Consider the following 18,054-nt stretch of genomic DNA (forward strand, 5'->3'; position numbering starts at 1 on the left):
ATTCTAACTGAAACTACTTTGTTCACTTTGTGGGTGATCCTAGATTCATGTAAAAAACACTGTCTCTGGCTACTATATGGACACCACATTGTCTAATAATTTTACTTTTAACTTTCTGCAGTTTTTTTTTTTTTTAAGATTTTATTAATTTATTTGACAGAAATCACAAGTAGATGGAGAGGCAGGCAGAGAGAGAGAGGGAAGCAGGCTCTCTGCTGAGCAGAGAGCCCGATGCGGGACTCGATCCCAGGACTCTGAGATCATGACCTGAGCCGAAGGCAGCGGCTTAACCCACTGAGCCACCCAGGTGCCCCTAACTTTCTGCAGTTTTTATCTTTGTCTTGGGTACACCTCCTTCATCTCTCTCTCTCTCTCTTTTTTTTTTTTTTTAAGATTTTATTTATTTATTCGACAGAGAGAGATCACAAGCAGGCAGAGAGAGAGGAGGAAGCAGGCTCGCGGCTGATCCGAGAGCCCGATGTGGGGCTCGATCCCAGGACCCTGGGATCATGACCCAAGCCGAAGGCAGCGGCTTAACCCACTGAGCCACCCAGGCGCCCCATCTCTCTCTTTTTGATTTCCTGACATACTCTTACTATCTCCTGCCCCATCTCTCTCTTTTTGATTTCCTGACATACTCTTACTATCTCCTTCTTTGATTTTTAAAGTCACTCCTTTTCTCCTGTTTCATCTGTTTTTCCTTTCTCCTCCCATCTTTCCCTCCTTTACTTATTTTTAAATAACTTAGCTGGTTGCTCTTTCTCGAGTCTTAATACCTTAAAAACTACAGTAGGAGTTGTGATGTAGATCTCTATAAAAAAGTTAACCCCAGTCGAATTTTGATGAAATTACTCTGTAGTTCAGTTAATAATAAAATGGATCACAGGGACCATGTTTTATATAAATAAATTTTAAGGATAAATTTCTCAAGAAGAAGTAAGATTATAATCGTTGTATCACCTTCATAGCTGCTTATCTTTTCTTCCCTCTCTCCCCATGATTGCCCACATTATTTTTGACAGATTAGTTTTTCATGTTGTTTTCAGAATTACAAAATTTGCTTTATGGATATATAAATAATTTCTCTGGAATTGAGGGAGGACAAGAATCAGGCTATGGCCAATTGTGTTGTGTTCTTCTTCCTACAGCTGTTAAGCAATTCTTGATCTTTTCGTCGGAAGTGGCTGTTCGTGGCATCCCATTCAACCTGTCTACCCAGGAAGATGTCATATTTCCAATAACAGGAAATCCTTCTTTCTTTGTTGGGATTGATTTTGATGCCCAGGAGAACACTCTCTTCTTTTCAGATACATCAAAAGACATGATTTTTAAACAGAATATCAATGGCACAGGTAAGAATACATTAAAAAATTTTTTTGCATGGTTTGTGCATTTTTAAATAATAGTACTAAAAATGTGCTCACTAGAACTTATGTAGCTTGCTAAATACTTTCAGTTCAGAAAAAATCCATTGCTTTTCCCATGACTTCAGTTAAAACAAATACTTCCTTTAAGAGTGTATTTTTAACAATGAGAAATAATAACATCAAAGAAGCTGACATTACATAAAGGAGTCAAGTGTATGAAAGTCAGTAATGGGTTAGTTGACTAGACTAGGGGCTTGATATTACAATAATAAAAAAAACCCATGTTTATATGGGAATACAGATTTACTATAAATTTTCAGTTGATTGGGATTCTGTTAATATCTTTATGATCATCACAGATAATTATGGAAAATCACACTTTACTGCCTGATACCTTATTGAATGATGGCATAACTCAGTATTTTGACTTTATAACTTACTGGAGAATTCTACCAAACATTGAAAGAAGAGTTAGTATGATTCTTTTAAAACTCTTCTAAAATATTTAGGAAGGGGGAATACTTTCATAGTTATTTTATGAAGCCAGCATTACTTTGATACCAAAACCAGATTGGGATACAGTAAGAAAAGGAAACCATAGACCAATACCTCTGATAGATATTGATGTAAGAATTCTCAACAGAATATTGCAAACAGAATTCAAGAACATATTAAAAGGATTATACACTGTGACCAAGTGGGATTTATCCCTGGGATATAAGGATGGTATAATATATGCAAATCAAGAAATGTAATATGTTACATCAGTAAAATGAAAGAAAATCACATGATCATCTCAATAGATGGAGAAAAGGCATTTGACAAAATAAAGCATACTTTCATAATAAAAACTCTTAACAGAGTGGCTATAAAAGAAAAATACCTCCATATAATAAAGGCCATGTACTGTATAGACATAGCTAACATTATACTTAATGGAGAGAAATTGAAGGCATTTCACCTAGGATGAAGAGCAAGGCAAGGATGCATCTCTGTCACCACTCCTGTACCATATAGTACTGGAGGTCCTAGCTAGAGCAGTTAAGCAAGATAAAGAAGTAAAAGGCATCCAGATCAGAAAGAGAGAAATAAAAATGTAGGTAATTGCTGATGATATGATCCTGTGTATATATAGAAAATCCCAAAGGATCAGTCAAGAACTGTTGAAATTCATGAATCATTTCCACAAAGTGGCAGAACACAATCAATGTACTGAAATCATTTGCATTCTTTTACACTAATGATGAAGCATCCAAAAAAGACGTAAAGAAAAAATTCCATTCACAGTAGCATCAAAAACAGTAAAATACTTAGAAATAAATTTAACCAATGATGTGGAAGATCTGTACAATGAAAACCACAGAACTTAGGTAAAAGAAATTAAAGAAGACAGAAATAAATGGAAAAACATCCAGGTTCATGGACTGGAAGAATTAATGTTGTTAAAAAGGTCCTACTACCCAAAGTCCTCTACAATTCAGTACAGTTCCCATCAAATTACCAAAGGCATTCCTCATGGAAATAGAAGAAACAGTCCTAAAATTTGTATGGAACTATAAAATAGCCTGAATAGCAAAACCAATCCTGAGGAAACAGAACAAGGTGAGACATATCACACTTCCAGATTTCAAACTATACTATAAAGCCATACATAGCTACTGTAATAAAAACAGTATGGTATGGGCACAAAAATAGACACATCATAGAATAGTGGGACAAAATAGTCCAGAAGTAGACCCAGCATATATAGTCAACTAATATTTGAAAGGAGATTCAAATATTCAATGGGAAAAGTTTCTTCAACAAATCGTGCCGGGAAGACTGGAGAAACACAAGTAATATAATGAAATTGGACCCCTATTTCCAAAGGCCCACATAAGTCACAAAAAATTAACCAAAATAGATAAAAAACTTAAAAGACTGATACCTGATACCATAAAACTCCTAGAAGAAAATGTAGGGAAGGAGTTGATCAGTTCTGGTCTTTGCAGTAATTTTTTGTGTGTGATGTCAAGCACAAATAACAATAACAGCAACGATGAACAAATGAGACTACCTCAAATTTAAAAGCTCCTGCACATTAAAAACAACGAAATGACCACCTACGCTATTGACCACCTACGGGATATTTGCATGCTATATATTAGATAAGGGGGTCAGTATCTAAAATACATAAAGAACTCCATCTCGCTCAATAAAAACAACAGCAACAAAAATCTAATTAGAAAGTGGACAGAAGAACCAAATAGACAGTTTCTCAAATGGAACATCAAAATGACCTACAGATACATGAAAAGATGCTCAGTATCAATAATCATTAGGTAAATGCAAATCAAAACTATAATGAGATACCACCCGAAATCAGTCAGAACGACTAATGTTGAAAAGACAAGAAATAACAAGTGTTCATGAAGATGTGGAGAAAAGGGAACTCTGAACTATTGGTAGGAATGTCAATTGGTGCAGCCACTATGGAAAACCGTATGAAGTTTCTTTCAAAGTTTCTTTCAAAGTAATTCCATAACTGATATTTGTCTAAAGAAGATGAAAACATGGGTGCCTGTGTGGCTCAGTTGGTTAAGCCTTGATCCTGGAGTCTCAGGATCAAGTCCTGCATCAGGCTCCCAGCTCTTCAGGGAGTCTTGTTTCTCCCTCTGACCTTCTCCCCTCTCATGCTTTTTTCTCTCAAATAAAAAAATCTTAAAAAAAAAAAGGATGAAGAGACCAATTTGAGAAGATACACGTACCTCTATTGTTGCAGCCTTATTTATAATAGCCCAATTATGGAAATGGCCGTGTCCATCAGTAGATTAATGGATAAAGAAGATGTCTCACACACACACACACGCACACACGCACACACAAGCACACACACAGAGGAATGATATTCAGCCATAAAAAGAATGACATTGTGTGATTTGCAACAACATGGATAGAGCTAGAGAGTATACTGTTGGGTGAAATAAGCCAGTCAGAGGAAGATAAATACCATATGATTCATTCATATGTGGTATTTAAGAAGCAGATGAAAAAGGAAAAAAGAAAGAGACAAAGTAAAAAATAGACTCTTAACTATAGAGAACACATTGATGATTACCAGGGAGGGGATGGATGGAGGGATGCATGAAATAAGGGAAGGGTAACCAGATAAGAGTGCACTTATCTAGATGAGCGCTGAGTAATATACAGAATTGTTGCATCACTATATTGTTCATGTGAAACAAATACAGCAGTGTATGTTAACTATACTGGAATTTAAAAAATTCATCTTCCTCTGTTTCCTTTTTATTTAAGTTCCTTTTTGAAGACTTTATTTATTCATTTTAGAAAAAGAGAGAGAGAGAGAGTGCACAAGCAGGGGAAGAGGGAGAGGGAGAAGGAGCCTCGCTATTGAGCTGGGAGCCTAGCAGTGGGGCTTGATCCCAGGACCTAGAGATCTTGACTTGAGCCAAAGGCAGGCACTTTAACCATCTGAGCCACCCAGGTGCCCCTCCGTCTTCTTTTTTAATTTCAACTTTTTTTTTCCCCCATGGTGGAAGCTTTCTTCAAATTTCTGTGATTCTTGTTTAATATCTTATTGCTTAATAAGGGCACGTCTATAAAAGCTACCAGAAGGTCTGTCTGTATGTATGAGTCTCATCAGTTGGTGAACTTCCTGTGATGAGGCAGCCTTTCTGTTGGGGAGCTTCCAAACATTGATATTAGTAAATGATGTTAATGAATCTTTTTCTGGAGATAGTCATTTGTCATTAGTAGATGTCTCCATTCTCCTTGGTGTGGGGAGTAAGAGGTGGTGAGGGTAGCTTGCAGTCTTATGTTCTAGAGAAGTACAGAGGACAGGGAGCTGAGGACCCTTCAGTTTATGAGTCACACAATCCTCCTGTATTCAGTTCTGTTCCATCCCAGCATTCCCTTGTGCACTGTAGTATCCTTGAGCCCACAGCATCTCTGCATCAGTTCTTCCAGAGAAGATGTCTGATCTGGTCAGAGAGGTAGGTGGAAGGGAGTGGCATAGAAGTTTAGGCTCTGAGAGGGATCTGGTGGTGTAATTGCTCTGGATACCAACTTCTAAATAAGCCCCTGAGTTCCTCACCCCTCCTATTCTCCTAATACCTCTGAGAGCCAATTTGCTGAGGCTTCTGCATGTTTGTGTGTGTGTGGGGGTCTTCCCTCTGCTGGCACTGAGTTTGCAGCTTTCTCCCCCAACTTAGTTACTATCCCTCTAATCACTTTGTCTTCTAAACCATGGAAATCTCTTACCAGTTGTCCCTGTATTATCATCTTAAGAGTTTGGAAGGAAGGGGCACCTGGGTGGCTCAGTGGGTTAAGCCTTTGCCTTCGGCTCAGGTCATGGTCTCAGGGTCCTAAGATTGAGCCTGGGGTTTCTGCTCGGCAGGGAGCCTGCTTCCCCCATTTTTCTCTGCCTGCCTCTCTGACTACCTCTCCGCCTATTTGTGATCTCTCTCTCTCTCTCTCTCTCTGTCAAATAAATAAAATCTTAAAAAAAAAAAAAGAGTTTGGAAGGAACAGGAGAAAATGTATGTGGTCAGTCTTCTACTTTGAACCAGAGTGCATCTTCTCTGGGGACCAGAGTTAGTTCCTCTGTGGTTGGAAGACAGCAGGCAATCTTAGTTCTCACCAAAAGTCAGTGTTGGGTCTCACAGCCCCATCTAAGCTCAGTCTCCTACCGGTGTCTCACAGCTTAGCTCCCTTCTGCTTTGTCAAACTGGAATGCTCATCACGCTTTTTGTCAGTTTCCAGTCTACATGTTGAGCAAGTTACCTTTTAAAATATTCTGTAGTCAGTGGTTAAACTTTCTATGCTTTGGTGAGGGAGGTATTGCATTGCTCTTTTCCAGGGAGAGGAATAAGTGTTGGTGAAAATGAGTTGTCAGAAATCAGTTAAAGTCAAGATCAGTTGAATGAAGCTCAGGAACTCAGATATGCTCAAATCTCTCATCCTAAAAATTTAACCCACTTGCCAGTTCCTGTGTCTCTCTAGTTACTGCTCTCTCCATGGTTGGATTACATGTTCCTGTTCTCACTTCCACTTTTGTACTTGCCACTTATTTCTCATGCCATCTCAATCTGCCAACTATGTCACTTGAAACCCTTCTCATCTTGGTCACCTCCAGTCTTGTTTCCTTCTCTTTCTTGGCCATTTTTTTTCTGGTGCTCTTTACACGTCTTTCCTTCTTTTCCTGTTTCCTGAACAACTGTATTCTCTGGTGTTTAGCATTGGTTCTCTTCTTCTTCATCTTCTGCATGACTTTGCACCTTCCGTGTCTTTGATTACTGTTTATGTAATGATTTATCAATCAGTGTGGGGAGATTTATGATGGATTTTCCTCCTAACCTGGGGAATGAAGGAAAGATCAAGAAGGCTCTTTCAGTTGATGATATAAATCTCTTTCTGAGCTCTCTAAGGTTCAGCCGTATAATGCCAACTGCCTTGGATATCTCTCCATATATCCCACAACCACCTCAAAACCAAGAGGTCTAAGTGGACACCTGGACCCAGTTTCTCACAGACGTCCTGCCTTAGCATAGAGCATGGTCACTCTCCCTTCCCCTCTTATTCTTCCATTCCTCCCAGGATCTGGTGGTTATCTAGACTTTTCCCTTTCTTTTAGCCTATGTCATTAACGTGTTAACTTTGAAACGTGGAGTTCTCAGTCTGTCTCCCTCTCACCTCCAAGCTTTCGCTTTCCTATAGTATCCAATTCAACACTTCTTTGGGAAAGTTTTCCTCACCTCTACATTGCCATACGCTTCATTTGGAGTCTGTGTTTCATATCATTCTTGCATACCTCTGTCATAACACTCATTACTCTTTGATTTTTGCCCCCTGGCTCTGTCCCACTTCATTTATAAATCCCTTGAAGGCAGTGTCCACACTTCTTTCAGGCTGCTTCACTTTTCTAGGACTCAGTTTCCTCATCTGCAAAATAGAGATACTAGTAATACCTCAACTGAACTAATGTAAAGGTGGATGAACCCATGTAAAATTCTTGGACCACTTCCTGGCTCATAATTAGTGTTCAGTGAAAGCTATTATAATACTGTTAGCAATACTATGTTTCCTAAGTATCTAGTTACGGTGTCTAGCACCTAGAGGACTTTTCTTTTTATAATTCACTAAGTAGATGAATGGAAAAGGCAGTAACATTGGTTATCCTACATCAAAAAAAGAGTTGTCTTGTACTGTGACTCAGATTTTCTTTAGCAAAAATAGGAAAAAGAAAGGATAAGACAGAAAAGTTTCACAAAGAGGAAAGTGGCTTTTTTCTCCCAAACCCAGTTCTGGTTTTCTTTTGGTATCTTCACTGGTCTTTTCAAAACGTGGCAACTTAGAGTTTTTGAAATGCCGTTGATGAGAAGGTTGGGCCATCCCACCTCAAAGATCCCTCCCTCCCCCAGTCGTACCTGTCAGCTTATCAGAGCTGTCTGTGGGTGGTGTTTGTGAGTATGTGAACTCAGGTATCTTCTCTTCAGATGTTCTGCAATGAGAATTTTTAAATTTTTTTTCTAGAAGGTTGACCAGGGGAGTAAATGTAGGGCATACCATTTCTGGTTCTGTTTATCAGAATCATTTCTGTTCTTTGAGATCCAAACTTCAGGGAATGGATAGATTCTAGGTTTATCTCATGTTTTTGCTCAGCAGTTTAGGTTTTTTTTTTTTTTTTTTAAAGGAATTCCATATAGGTTACTGAAATATACTGTAACTCTGACACTATTTAAATATGCAGTAGCAGGAAAATGTATGTCATAGAATATGCTTAGTTTAAACTCTGTCCATATTTCACTTTACAGGAAGAGAGGTTCTCACTGCCAACAGGGTGGAAAGTGTTGAAAGTTTGAGTTTTGACTGGATTTCAAAGAATCTCTATTGGACAGACCCTTCTTACAGGAGTATCAGTGTCATGAGGCTAGCTGATAAATCGAGACGTGCAATCATCCAGAATTTAAATAACCCTCGATCAATTGTAGTTCATCCTCTCGCTGGGTAAGTGTGTTCATGTTCCCTGAAGATCTTGGAACGGTATGTCTTTTAAAGTTACGGAAAAGTGGTGCCACAGTTTTTTGGCAAGTTCAGCAAATGTAGGATAGAACTATATAAATTGAAATCATCTTCAATTTTATCCCTTTAGCATAAGCTTACGTAATCACTTTATCTCTTTGAAAACACTTTCTCCTTAGTTTCAGCTTTCCCAGTCTTCACTAAAATTTGGATTTTTTTTTTTCCACAATTGAAGAGGACCAACAATGTGATACAGATTGAGTAGAGAAGGATTGAATGTACAGTGGAATTATCAGGAAAGGCTCAAATTCTTCCCCTGCTTTAATGTATTGATATAAAGCGTAGCAAAACTTGCTTAATCATTCAGTAGTTTTCAGACTAAAAAGTCTTTCAGACTACACACTGATTTCATGTTTAACCATTCCATGACTGGCGGTGTCAGACAAAAACAGTTTATACTATTCTTTTTAGGTTCTAATTTAAATATGGTTTATAGCTAATATGTTTGTTTTCAACAGGTCTCAGCTGGGTAGTTGTAGTTGAGTGGAATTTAAAAAAAAAAAAAAAAGAAAGAAAGAAAATGTGTAGGAATTCACGAAAGCCTGACTCATGGAGGGCGCATAGTGAGCACTTCATATAATCTTGTCTAATTCAAAAGCTGGTTTGTGAGCCGGGTAGATGACTGCCTGTTAAGCCATAGTTAGGATTCAGATTCCAGGCCTACTTTGACTACAAAACCTTTGTGTCTAAGAACTCTGTATGCTGCCTCTAGAATGTTTATTTTGTATTTAAATTTTCTCCCTGTGAAATAATGTAAGAAACATTTAAAAATTGGTGATACTATTAATAAGAAATTGTATTGCCGTGTAGAGAGTTGATTTTCTAATGAATTTATCTTAAACCAAATCTTTGGCATTTGGTTTTGAAAAGCTGTTAAATTCCTTTCCTACTGACTCTTCCATTTAAAAGAATATGAAGTCACATTTTAGAAAGTTACTTTTGGAAAAGATTAATTTTAGTTTCTAAGGCTCACATGAAAGAGAAGTTTTTTTTTCTCCTAAATTTTTCTTTATGTTACTCCTCAGAATAACACAAACATGCCTTGGGTAGAGATTGTATGAAAGTTATGTTGGTTTGGGTGCACTCTTCAGTTGGCGGAGCATGTGACTCAGTCTTGGGGTTATAGGTTCGAGCCCCATGTTGGGTATAGGGATTACTTAAAAAATAGAATCATAAAATGTAACCTGAATTATGTCTTTTTATAAAAGAATCTACTTGATGACAATAGTTTTAGGTCCTAGGTTTACCACAGTGGTTCTCTCCTCTGGATGCCCATTTTAATGCCATTTGTATTTGTGACTTTGGTTATATGTCGATAACCAAACTTTTAATTAAGAGACCCAAAAAACAAGAGTTAGATCAGTTGTATACTCAGTCTGCTTAATAGGCAGATTTTATTTTTTCTGTATAAGCCCAATAGCATATACAGAAAATGAAATTAGTTGTAGCAAGTCTCTGGAAAATCTGAGTTTGTGCTAAATCTCTCCAAGTCCTGTAGTTTGTCCCAGTGTTAACATGTTTGATTTATTACCTCTTTTTTTAGGTACATATTCTTCACTGACTGGTTCCGTCCTGCTAAAATTATGAGAGCGTGGAGCGATGGATCTAACATTTTGCCGATAGTAAACACTACTCTTGGATGGCCCAATGGGTTGGCCATTGATTGGGGGTAAGTAGGAATCATCCCAAATTACTGAGTTTCCACTTACTGTGACATAATTATGAAACAATATAATGTAGTAAGGAAACTGGTACTACTTGCACTCAGATATTTTCACATCATTGATTGGTGCTGGGAGAAGGCTATAGAATGATACAAGGATGCAAACATAGTTGGCCAACTTCTCCTGGGATGAAAACTAATGCACTGCATGAATATTCTGAGGGAATTGATATAGGAGGCAGAATAATAGGACCTTTGAGAGGTCAGTACAGAGGAGGCAAGACCCAAATCTCTTTAGATATAAGATAGAGATTTGATGAAGTTCAAGTCATGTAATTTTCATAGAGGGCATCTTGAGGATAAGCAATCTTTTATGTCAATTAATCAACAAATGCATATTTGCACATGTATGTACTCTGGGAGAATTTTGAAGTATAAGAGAATTCTCAGGATATTAATGATCTTAGAATATAGCAAAAGCTATCAGGGTAAAAAAGCTGACAGACATGAAATGCCAAAGTAGTTTATAGGAGAGACCAAAGAAAGAAGTATCTTTAGCCTTTTAAACATGGTTTTCTTAACTTGTGGACTTAACCAGGAGAAAAATGAAATACCTAACTTGAAGATAACAACATCTTAAGTTTTCTTTTTCTTTAAAGATTTTATTAATTTATTAGAGAGAGCGAAAGAGTGCATGAGCGGGAGGGAGGAGCGGAGGGCAAGGGAGAAGCCGACTCCACACTGAGCAAGGAGACCCATCTGGGTCTCGATCCCCGGATCCTGGGATCATGACCCGAGCCAAAGGCATATGCTTAATGAACTGAGCCACTCAGGCACCCCCATTTTATGTTTTCTAAGATAATTAAAAAGCACTTTGTGAAAGTACTTGTGTCGGGGGGGCATACAACTATTAGATTTTTAATGAGTATAATTTAGTTTTTAAAAACTTTGCTTAATAAATGTTTCAACTGAACATACCATTTATGAATGCCCTCAGTGTAGAGGATGCATTACTAGTTTCTGGATGACAGATAACTAAGTATTTTATCATTTTAGTGCTTTACGGTTATACTGGGTAGATGCCTTTTTTGATAAAATTGAGCACAGCACCTTTGATGGTTCAGACAGAAGAAACCTGGGCCATATACAGCAGATGACTCATCCATTTGGACTTACTGTCTTTGAAGGTATGCTTTGAAGCAATAAAAGTGTGTGTTGTTTTTATACTCTGCAAATTGTTGACAGTGGACTCATCCTCATTTGACAGTCTCACACTTCCAGAACAGTTGGTTACTTTAGAATATGAAAAATGAAAATGGTGCTATTATGTATAGACTAAATATTTGGGTTTTTTTTGTCTAAACATTTCACTGTTAAGGTATATTTTTCTTATAGATGCTTTTAGATAATAATTGGTAACTAAGTAGGTATAGCATTTTGTAGGTTGCATGTATTATAAAGTTTAACTCCCTGAGTACTCTTTTACATAAATATCCCACAAAGAAATAGTAAACTACTGCTTTCATCATTTTCAAGAATAATACAAGAGCGTTTGTGGTAACCTGTAATGTTTTGTTGTTTTCTCTATGAATGTCCTCAGATTCGCTGTGGAAAAACCATTACACATATTTACCAACTGCATAGTCACTGAATGACTCTGAAGCTTTTTAGACACATGTTGAGTAACTGATACAATTGTTACATAGAAATGTTAGAACATGGCTTGTGTAAAATAGCAAGATGTACTTGTTTTTTCATCAACCTTTCTAACAATTGACTGCTGCTAGTAAAGATTGTTGGGGACATGGAATTCTGGGAAGCTACAGCCATCGGGATCACACTGATGTATCCTTCCCTCTTGAGTGAAGGCATGGTGTTGTGGGTTGAGTTGCTGGGAATAAGAACATGGCTTGGCACTTGTGAAACAGGTGGTTTGTCGAGTCTTGAAAATAAGGTTTCTGTGCATGATTGAAAAGTTTGTGCATTGCACAAAAGTGCCAGGTCAGGAGGGTGAGGGGACACTAAAATCTACCATGGTTCTGTTTGAAAAACTAGCATTAGTCCAGTTAGAGATCCCATTTTGGGATCCACCAAAGGCCTTAACCCATGGGCTAGTTGTGTCCCTGGTTGAAACTTCCTACTCTGAAAAATCAGCCAGGTGCTTTTAAAGACTAGACACTGACTGTAAATCAAAGACTTTCTCCCACACATACAGTGTGGAATGATAGCTAGTAAATATATTGCATGTTCCATCCTGCTGCCCATTTATCTGTGGAGGAGGGCATGGTATTTAAAAATATTTTAAAAATGCTCTTGAAAGAGTAAGATTTTTGATGAGACGAGTCAGTTATAAATACTCATCCTTCCTCTTTATGCCTTCCCATTTATTCACTCCCTTTTCATTAATGATGTCAGACAGCCATTGGCTGTTACACCGGAACATTATAACAATGTTAAATTTTCTCTGCTCTTGATAAAATGCTTTGGGATTGAATAAAAACGCAGCTTCAATACCTTTTTGCTTTATCAGTATGAAAAAAACTTTGGTGTATACTCATGAAAAAAACACTGTTTCCCAAATAATAATACTAGTAATAGTAATAATAATAATAATAATAATAATGTTTCTCAACACTGCCCTCATTGTGAATTTTTGGTGGAAAATTCTTTGATTGCATAACATCACCGAAATCATCATTCTTTTGAATGAAAGGCTAGATCTGCTTGACTATCTGTGCACCACACAGGAGTGAAAGGTTTATTGAACTTCTTATCTATTTAAGTTTAGTAAGATACCTTCTTGAGTGGTGGGACTCAGTCTAGATAAGATTTAGTAAGTCAGTGACTGATTAGCCATTGATTAGGCCACAGATAAGGAAAACTGGTCTGATGATAAAATTTGTGGCATTTTAGGCATTTTTTGGTTAGCTGGGAATTTTAAAAGTATCCTTAAAGAGAAAAATTCACTGATTCTTTAAAAAATGTATACGTTCCCTGCTTCAGTAGTTAGTGTAAAGTGAATATGACTAAATTTTTGAAGTTCAGAGTCTTATGAATCCTCTTTCTCACATTTTGAACTTCATGGAAAAGGACTATAGCCGTAGAGGTAGGCACACTACTGTGGATCATTTTACTGATCTCCAGAGCTACAGCAAAAGTTCCTTTTTGTACCAGATCTGTATTTTCCCCTTTCAACAGCTTCCTAGTAAAGTTGAGTGTAAAAAAAAAAAAAATTAGTGTCCTCAGTGAAGACATGAGATATATAGAATGGTCGATCTGAAAGGGAGGTTAGAGATTTAGTCTGTTTTCTTAATTTTACCAAAAACAAAACAAAGCTAAACAAAAAAACCCTCGCACAGTTAAGTATTTTGCTTGTAAGCACTCAGAAGTCTAGTGCTTTAGCTAGAATAAGAACTCAGTCATATGAGGCACATTCAGTGCTCTATTGAATAATCCAAAATTTTATTTTTACTTAGGGAAATCTAAACCTAATGGCTATTAAATGCTGTCCACATACTCCATGCATGCCTGCCTGAACTGGAAACCTGGTATCATTAAATATATCATCTTTGCCTTGTAAAGAGTCATTCCTAGAGAGTAACAAGTCACGGAAAACGATCACAGAATCCCATTACAGATACTTACTGGAAAATCTTCTTGCATTTGCAAAAGTGTTGCAAGCATGTTGTATTTCCCAAAAGGATTTATAAGGGAGCTGTGATGAAAATACTAACCACTGGTGTTTCTTCTTAGACTATGTGTTTTTTACTGACTGGAGATTGGGTGCTATTGTTCGTGTCAGGAAAACGGATGGTGGAGACATGAGGGTTATCCGAAATGGCATCGCTAATATAATGCATGTGAAATCATACGATGCCAACATTCAGACTGGTAAGATTGCCACGTTTTTTCACCTGTTTGTATTTATTTAACATGGTGGCTTCTTTTCTCTTTAGTACTTGCAGTGTAGGATAGCTCCTGATTGTTACACATTCCTGTCACCTAGATAGTTAAAGAATGTAAGACTTAAAGTTTCTTTTCAGCTCTGTTAACCCTAGAAGTATTGCTGGGAAAACATATTTTAAGGACTTTTCTGTGTTTGTACTGAATGTTATATTTGGCATGTTGATTTCCAGAAAGAAGCCACTTCGTAGTGTTGAGTCGGAACATTGTTCTTTTCCTGTTTGTTTTCCTTCATAGACTACACCTGTGATCCACCCAGTGGAAGTGTACATAACTCACTGTTGTCCCGTCCGTGCCCCCCCCCCCCCCCCCCGCCCCCGGCATTGCTTTTTCAGGTTCTAACTACTGTAATCAACCCACACATCCGAATGGTGACTGCAGCCACTTCTGCTTCCCGGTGCCTAATTTCCAGCGGGTATGTGGTTGCCCGTATGGAATGAGTTTGACTTCCAATCACTTGACATGCCAGGAAGACCCATCCCATGAACCGCCCATGGAGCAGTGCGGCTCCTTTTCCTTTCCCTGTAACAACGGCAGGTGTGTGCCCAGTCACTACCGCTGTGATGGAGTAGATGACTGTCACGATAACAGCGATGAGCACCTGTGCGGCAAATTCAGTAAGTAACTTACACCCAGGAGAGACTTCTGTGATGAGCAGAATACAGAGAGGTGCCCCCCTCCTTTATTTAAAGGTTGGGTTGTCTCTGTGGGAAAAAAATCATCTGGAATTTCACATTTTAATATGTAGTCCAAGGCCTTAGGAATCTAGGTAATAAATATCATTAATAGATAATGTTACCAGTGATTTCTGCCATTGATTTGGACTATATTGACAAACGGTTTTTTTCCCCCTGACTTTGCCTGTTGGATCACCAGTACAGTCATGACATAAGGCAAGCACCTCAAAAAGTCATATTAAAATAAAATAAATAGGCTATAATCTTTCATATATATCTGAAAGGATAGTATTTCAAAATAGGTACTTGGAATCATGGCATTTGAAAAAAATCTATGTGCTACTTTCCCTTTCCCCCACTTTGGAGTAAAATAGGGCTGAAATGGTGGTCTTAACATTTATATTTTTCTTTAGTTGTAATCTAGTCTACAACCTTTGGGGCCTAATGAATGCTATTGCAGAAAACAAAAGCATCCCGTTAAAATGTAAAATGTAAAAAAAAAAGAAAAGTAAAAAAGAATTGAAATCTAAGAAATTTCTATCAAGGTGAGATCAATGGTAATAATAACCTGATTTTTTTGGAGAGAAAGAAGAGGGTCACATTTGAAAATAAAAGTGTGCACTTGCACTTCTCTGAAATTTCTAAAATTTTCTCTCTTTTGTTTGTTACTTCCTGTCTCTGAAAGTACCCATTTTTGCCTGAATATTTTATCAATTTGCATTTCTTGGATGGCACATTTTCAAGGTTTCTTCAGAAACTGTGATTAGAGGAACTAGCTTAGAAGTAAGGGATGGGCCTCAGATCACACCAACTAGAGATTGAATATGGGGCTGGGTCCTAAGTCTCCCAAAGCCTCAGTTTCCTCATCTTTAAAATGCAGATAATTCTGCATACTTCCCAGTATTCATGTGAAGATTAAGAGAGAAAAAAAAATACGAAGCACTTAGAGAAATGCCTGGTGTATGATAATTGCTAAAGAAATGTCCGCTAGTGATGATGAGGCTGATGATGAGAAGGACTTGCACATTTCTTCCCTTTTTGAATTTTTACTTAATTGCTTTATTTATTTATATTTTAAGATTTTATTTATTTATTTGACAGAGATCACAAGCAGGCAGAGAGGGAGGCAGAGAGAGAGAGGAGGAAGCTGACTCCCCACTGAGCAGAGAGCCCAATGTGGGACTCGATCCCAGGACCCTGAGATCATGACCTGAACGGAAGGCAGCAGCTTAACCCACTGAGCCACCCAGGCACCCTCTTTTTTCTCTCTTTTTTTTAAATTAAGTTCCGTTAGCCAAGCTCCTCTTCTCATTTGGTATATTGCTCCCGTTGAAAAAGAAGAACTGGGTCTTTACAAGCTAAGAACGCGTCTGACATAGAAACAAACATCTTGGTGACCAGTTTATTTTCAATGTAGATAATTCCTGCGCACCTTCCGCCTTCACCTGTCGCCATGGAGAGTGCATCCCCGCACACTGGAAGTGTGACCAGCAGTTCGACTGCGTGGACGGCAGTGACGAGGAGAACTGCCCCTCCCAGGCACCCGTTTCCTGCCCTGCATCCTTCTTCACCTGCGATAATCACCTGTGTATCCCAAGGAGCTGGCTCTGTGACACAGATAATGATTGCTCAGATGGATCTGACGAGAAGAACTGTGGTAAGTTTGGCATGGACTTCTGTTGGTGGGTCAGCCTAGCGAGCAGATGTCAACAGTCAGGAGGCCTTGTGCACTTTCCTCCAAGGCTCACAACAGTTTTCACGATGTCGTTGTCACGTCGTCATGTCTGTTGTATCTGTCAGTTCCCATATCAATTGGCTGTAAGATCAAAGACACCAGAAACTTTTGATTGCCCCTGAGCCTGGAGTTCTGTGGATGCAAAACAGGGATCTGGGTCTGATGTCTTAACATCCAGACTCGAACTGGGAAAGAACTGCTCCACTGACTTTTCACATATTTAAGGCAAATTTGTTTTTTTCTAAATCATATAAATGATCCAGATATTTGGCTACTGGTTTTTCTTCTCATTTCATAGAGGCAAAAAGGGGATAAAATACAGAGGCATGGGAAATTTAAATTTCCATTAGAGCTCTCTGCCTGCTTTTCATCTTGCTAGTTCTGATTTCTTTTAGGTTACTGTTTTTGTGTCTGTAATCATGGTTTAGGGTAGAGTTCCCTGGAGGAACGTCTAGTCTTGGTTGCATGACTTGGCTGCATGACTTGGCAAGTCACTTTCCTCTGTAGCATTTGGACTTTAAGACCTCTTTTAGCTTTCACATTCTGTGAGTCTCTCTTTAATACGGCTTCATGAGGATGGGGCAGCCAGCAAGCACATCTGACTCAAGGGCTATGTCTCTTCCGCATGGTGAGACCCTGGTTTCTAGAATTAATTGTTCTGCTTAGACTTTGGATTAAATGCAGTCGTGACCTGTCTGTATACTGTGGCTGCTAGGCCTGTGGGTCTTGCCAACCGTGATGCCTAGTTGGGCTCCGTTGCTTAGCATTGCTATGGAGCCACAGACTCTGTCCGTAATACTCATGAGGTGTTGTCCAGTCCAAGTTCATGATGCTCGCTTTGAAAGTGTCGTCTGTTTTTCAAAGTTTAATCACAGATTATAACTCTGACCTATCATCTTTTTATTCCTCTTTCTAAAAAACTATCCTGGCTTTGCGTGCTCTTGCTGGGCTGACTTTGGCAATGTGGCCAATTTGAAAGAATTTTGGACACACATAAAAATGAGATGACTTGTGTATCTCCTTAGTGTTTTGCAGTTTGGCTCTAGTAAGCACTGAACAAGAAATAAACCGTTACTTGATTTTGTTTTTGAATGACATTAGAACTTACAGAGACATGCATGCCTAGTCAGTTTCATTGTCCTGATCATCGCTGTATTGACCTATCTTTTGTCTGTGATGGGGACAAGGACTGCGTTGATGGATCTGACGAAGCTGGTTGTGGTAAGTAGATTGCTTTATTTTTATTCTTGATGTTTAAAAATAATCTCAGTGTTTAGTGGTTTTCTCCTTGAGCTAATTTCTAATGCTTTTTTTTTTTCCCTCATTCTTAGTAATTAATTGCACTGCTTCTCAATTCAAATGTGCCCGTGAGGGTCGATGTATTAGTAACATATATCATTGTGATGGTGTTTTTGACTGTGATGACCACTCTGATGAGATAGACTGTCGTAAGTACCATATATCTATCTGCATGTATCATTTTTCTTAAAAGATTTTATTTATTTTAGAGGGCAGGGGAGAGAGGGAAGGTGCTAGCAGGAGGAGGGGCAGAGGGAGAAGTAAAGAAAG

At 38.3% G+C, this 18,054-nt stretch overlaps 1 protein-coding gene across 1 annotated transcript in view; it reads left to right on the forward strand.

Moving 5' to 3' along the window:
- The window catches only part of LRP2 (LDL receptor related protein 2), a 197,737-nt gene that overhangs the window by 83,438 nt on the left and 96,245 nt on the right, over nt 1-18,054 (forward strand). The window contains exons 16-24 of the mRNA XM_082689243.1: nt 1,149-1,352; nt 8,180-8,372; nt 9,991-10,116; nt 11,167-11,297; nt 13,864-14,001; nt 14,409-14,690; nt 16,168-16,407; nt 17,587-17,706; nt 17,817-17,933. Of these exons, the coding sequence (XP_082545369.1) occupies nt 1,149-1,352; nt 8,180-8,372; nt 9,991-10,116; nt 11,167-11,297; nt 13,864-14,001; nt 14,409-14,690; nt 16,168-16,407; nt 17,587-17,706; nt 17,817-17,933 (1,551 nt within the window). The remainder of the gene's footprint in view (nt 1-1,148; nt 1,353-8,179; nt 8,373-9,990; nt 10,117-11,166; nt 11,298-13,863; nt 14,002-14,408; nt 14,691-16,167; nt 16,408-17,586; nt 17,707-17,816; nt 17,934-18,054) is intronic.

This window comes from Mustela nivalis (genome assembly GCF_964662115.1).
Source record: "Mustela nivalis genome assembly, chromosome: 11".
Classification (NCBI taxonomy): Eukaryota; Metazoa; Chordata; class Mammalia; order Carnivora; family Mustelidae; genus Mustela; species Mustela nivalis.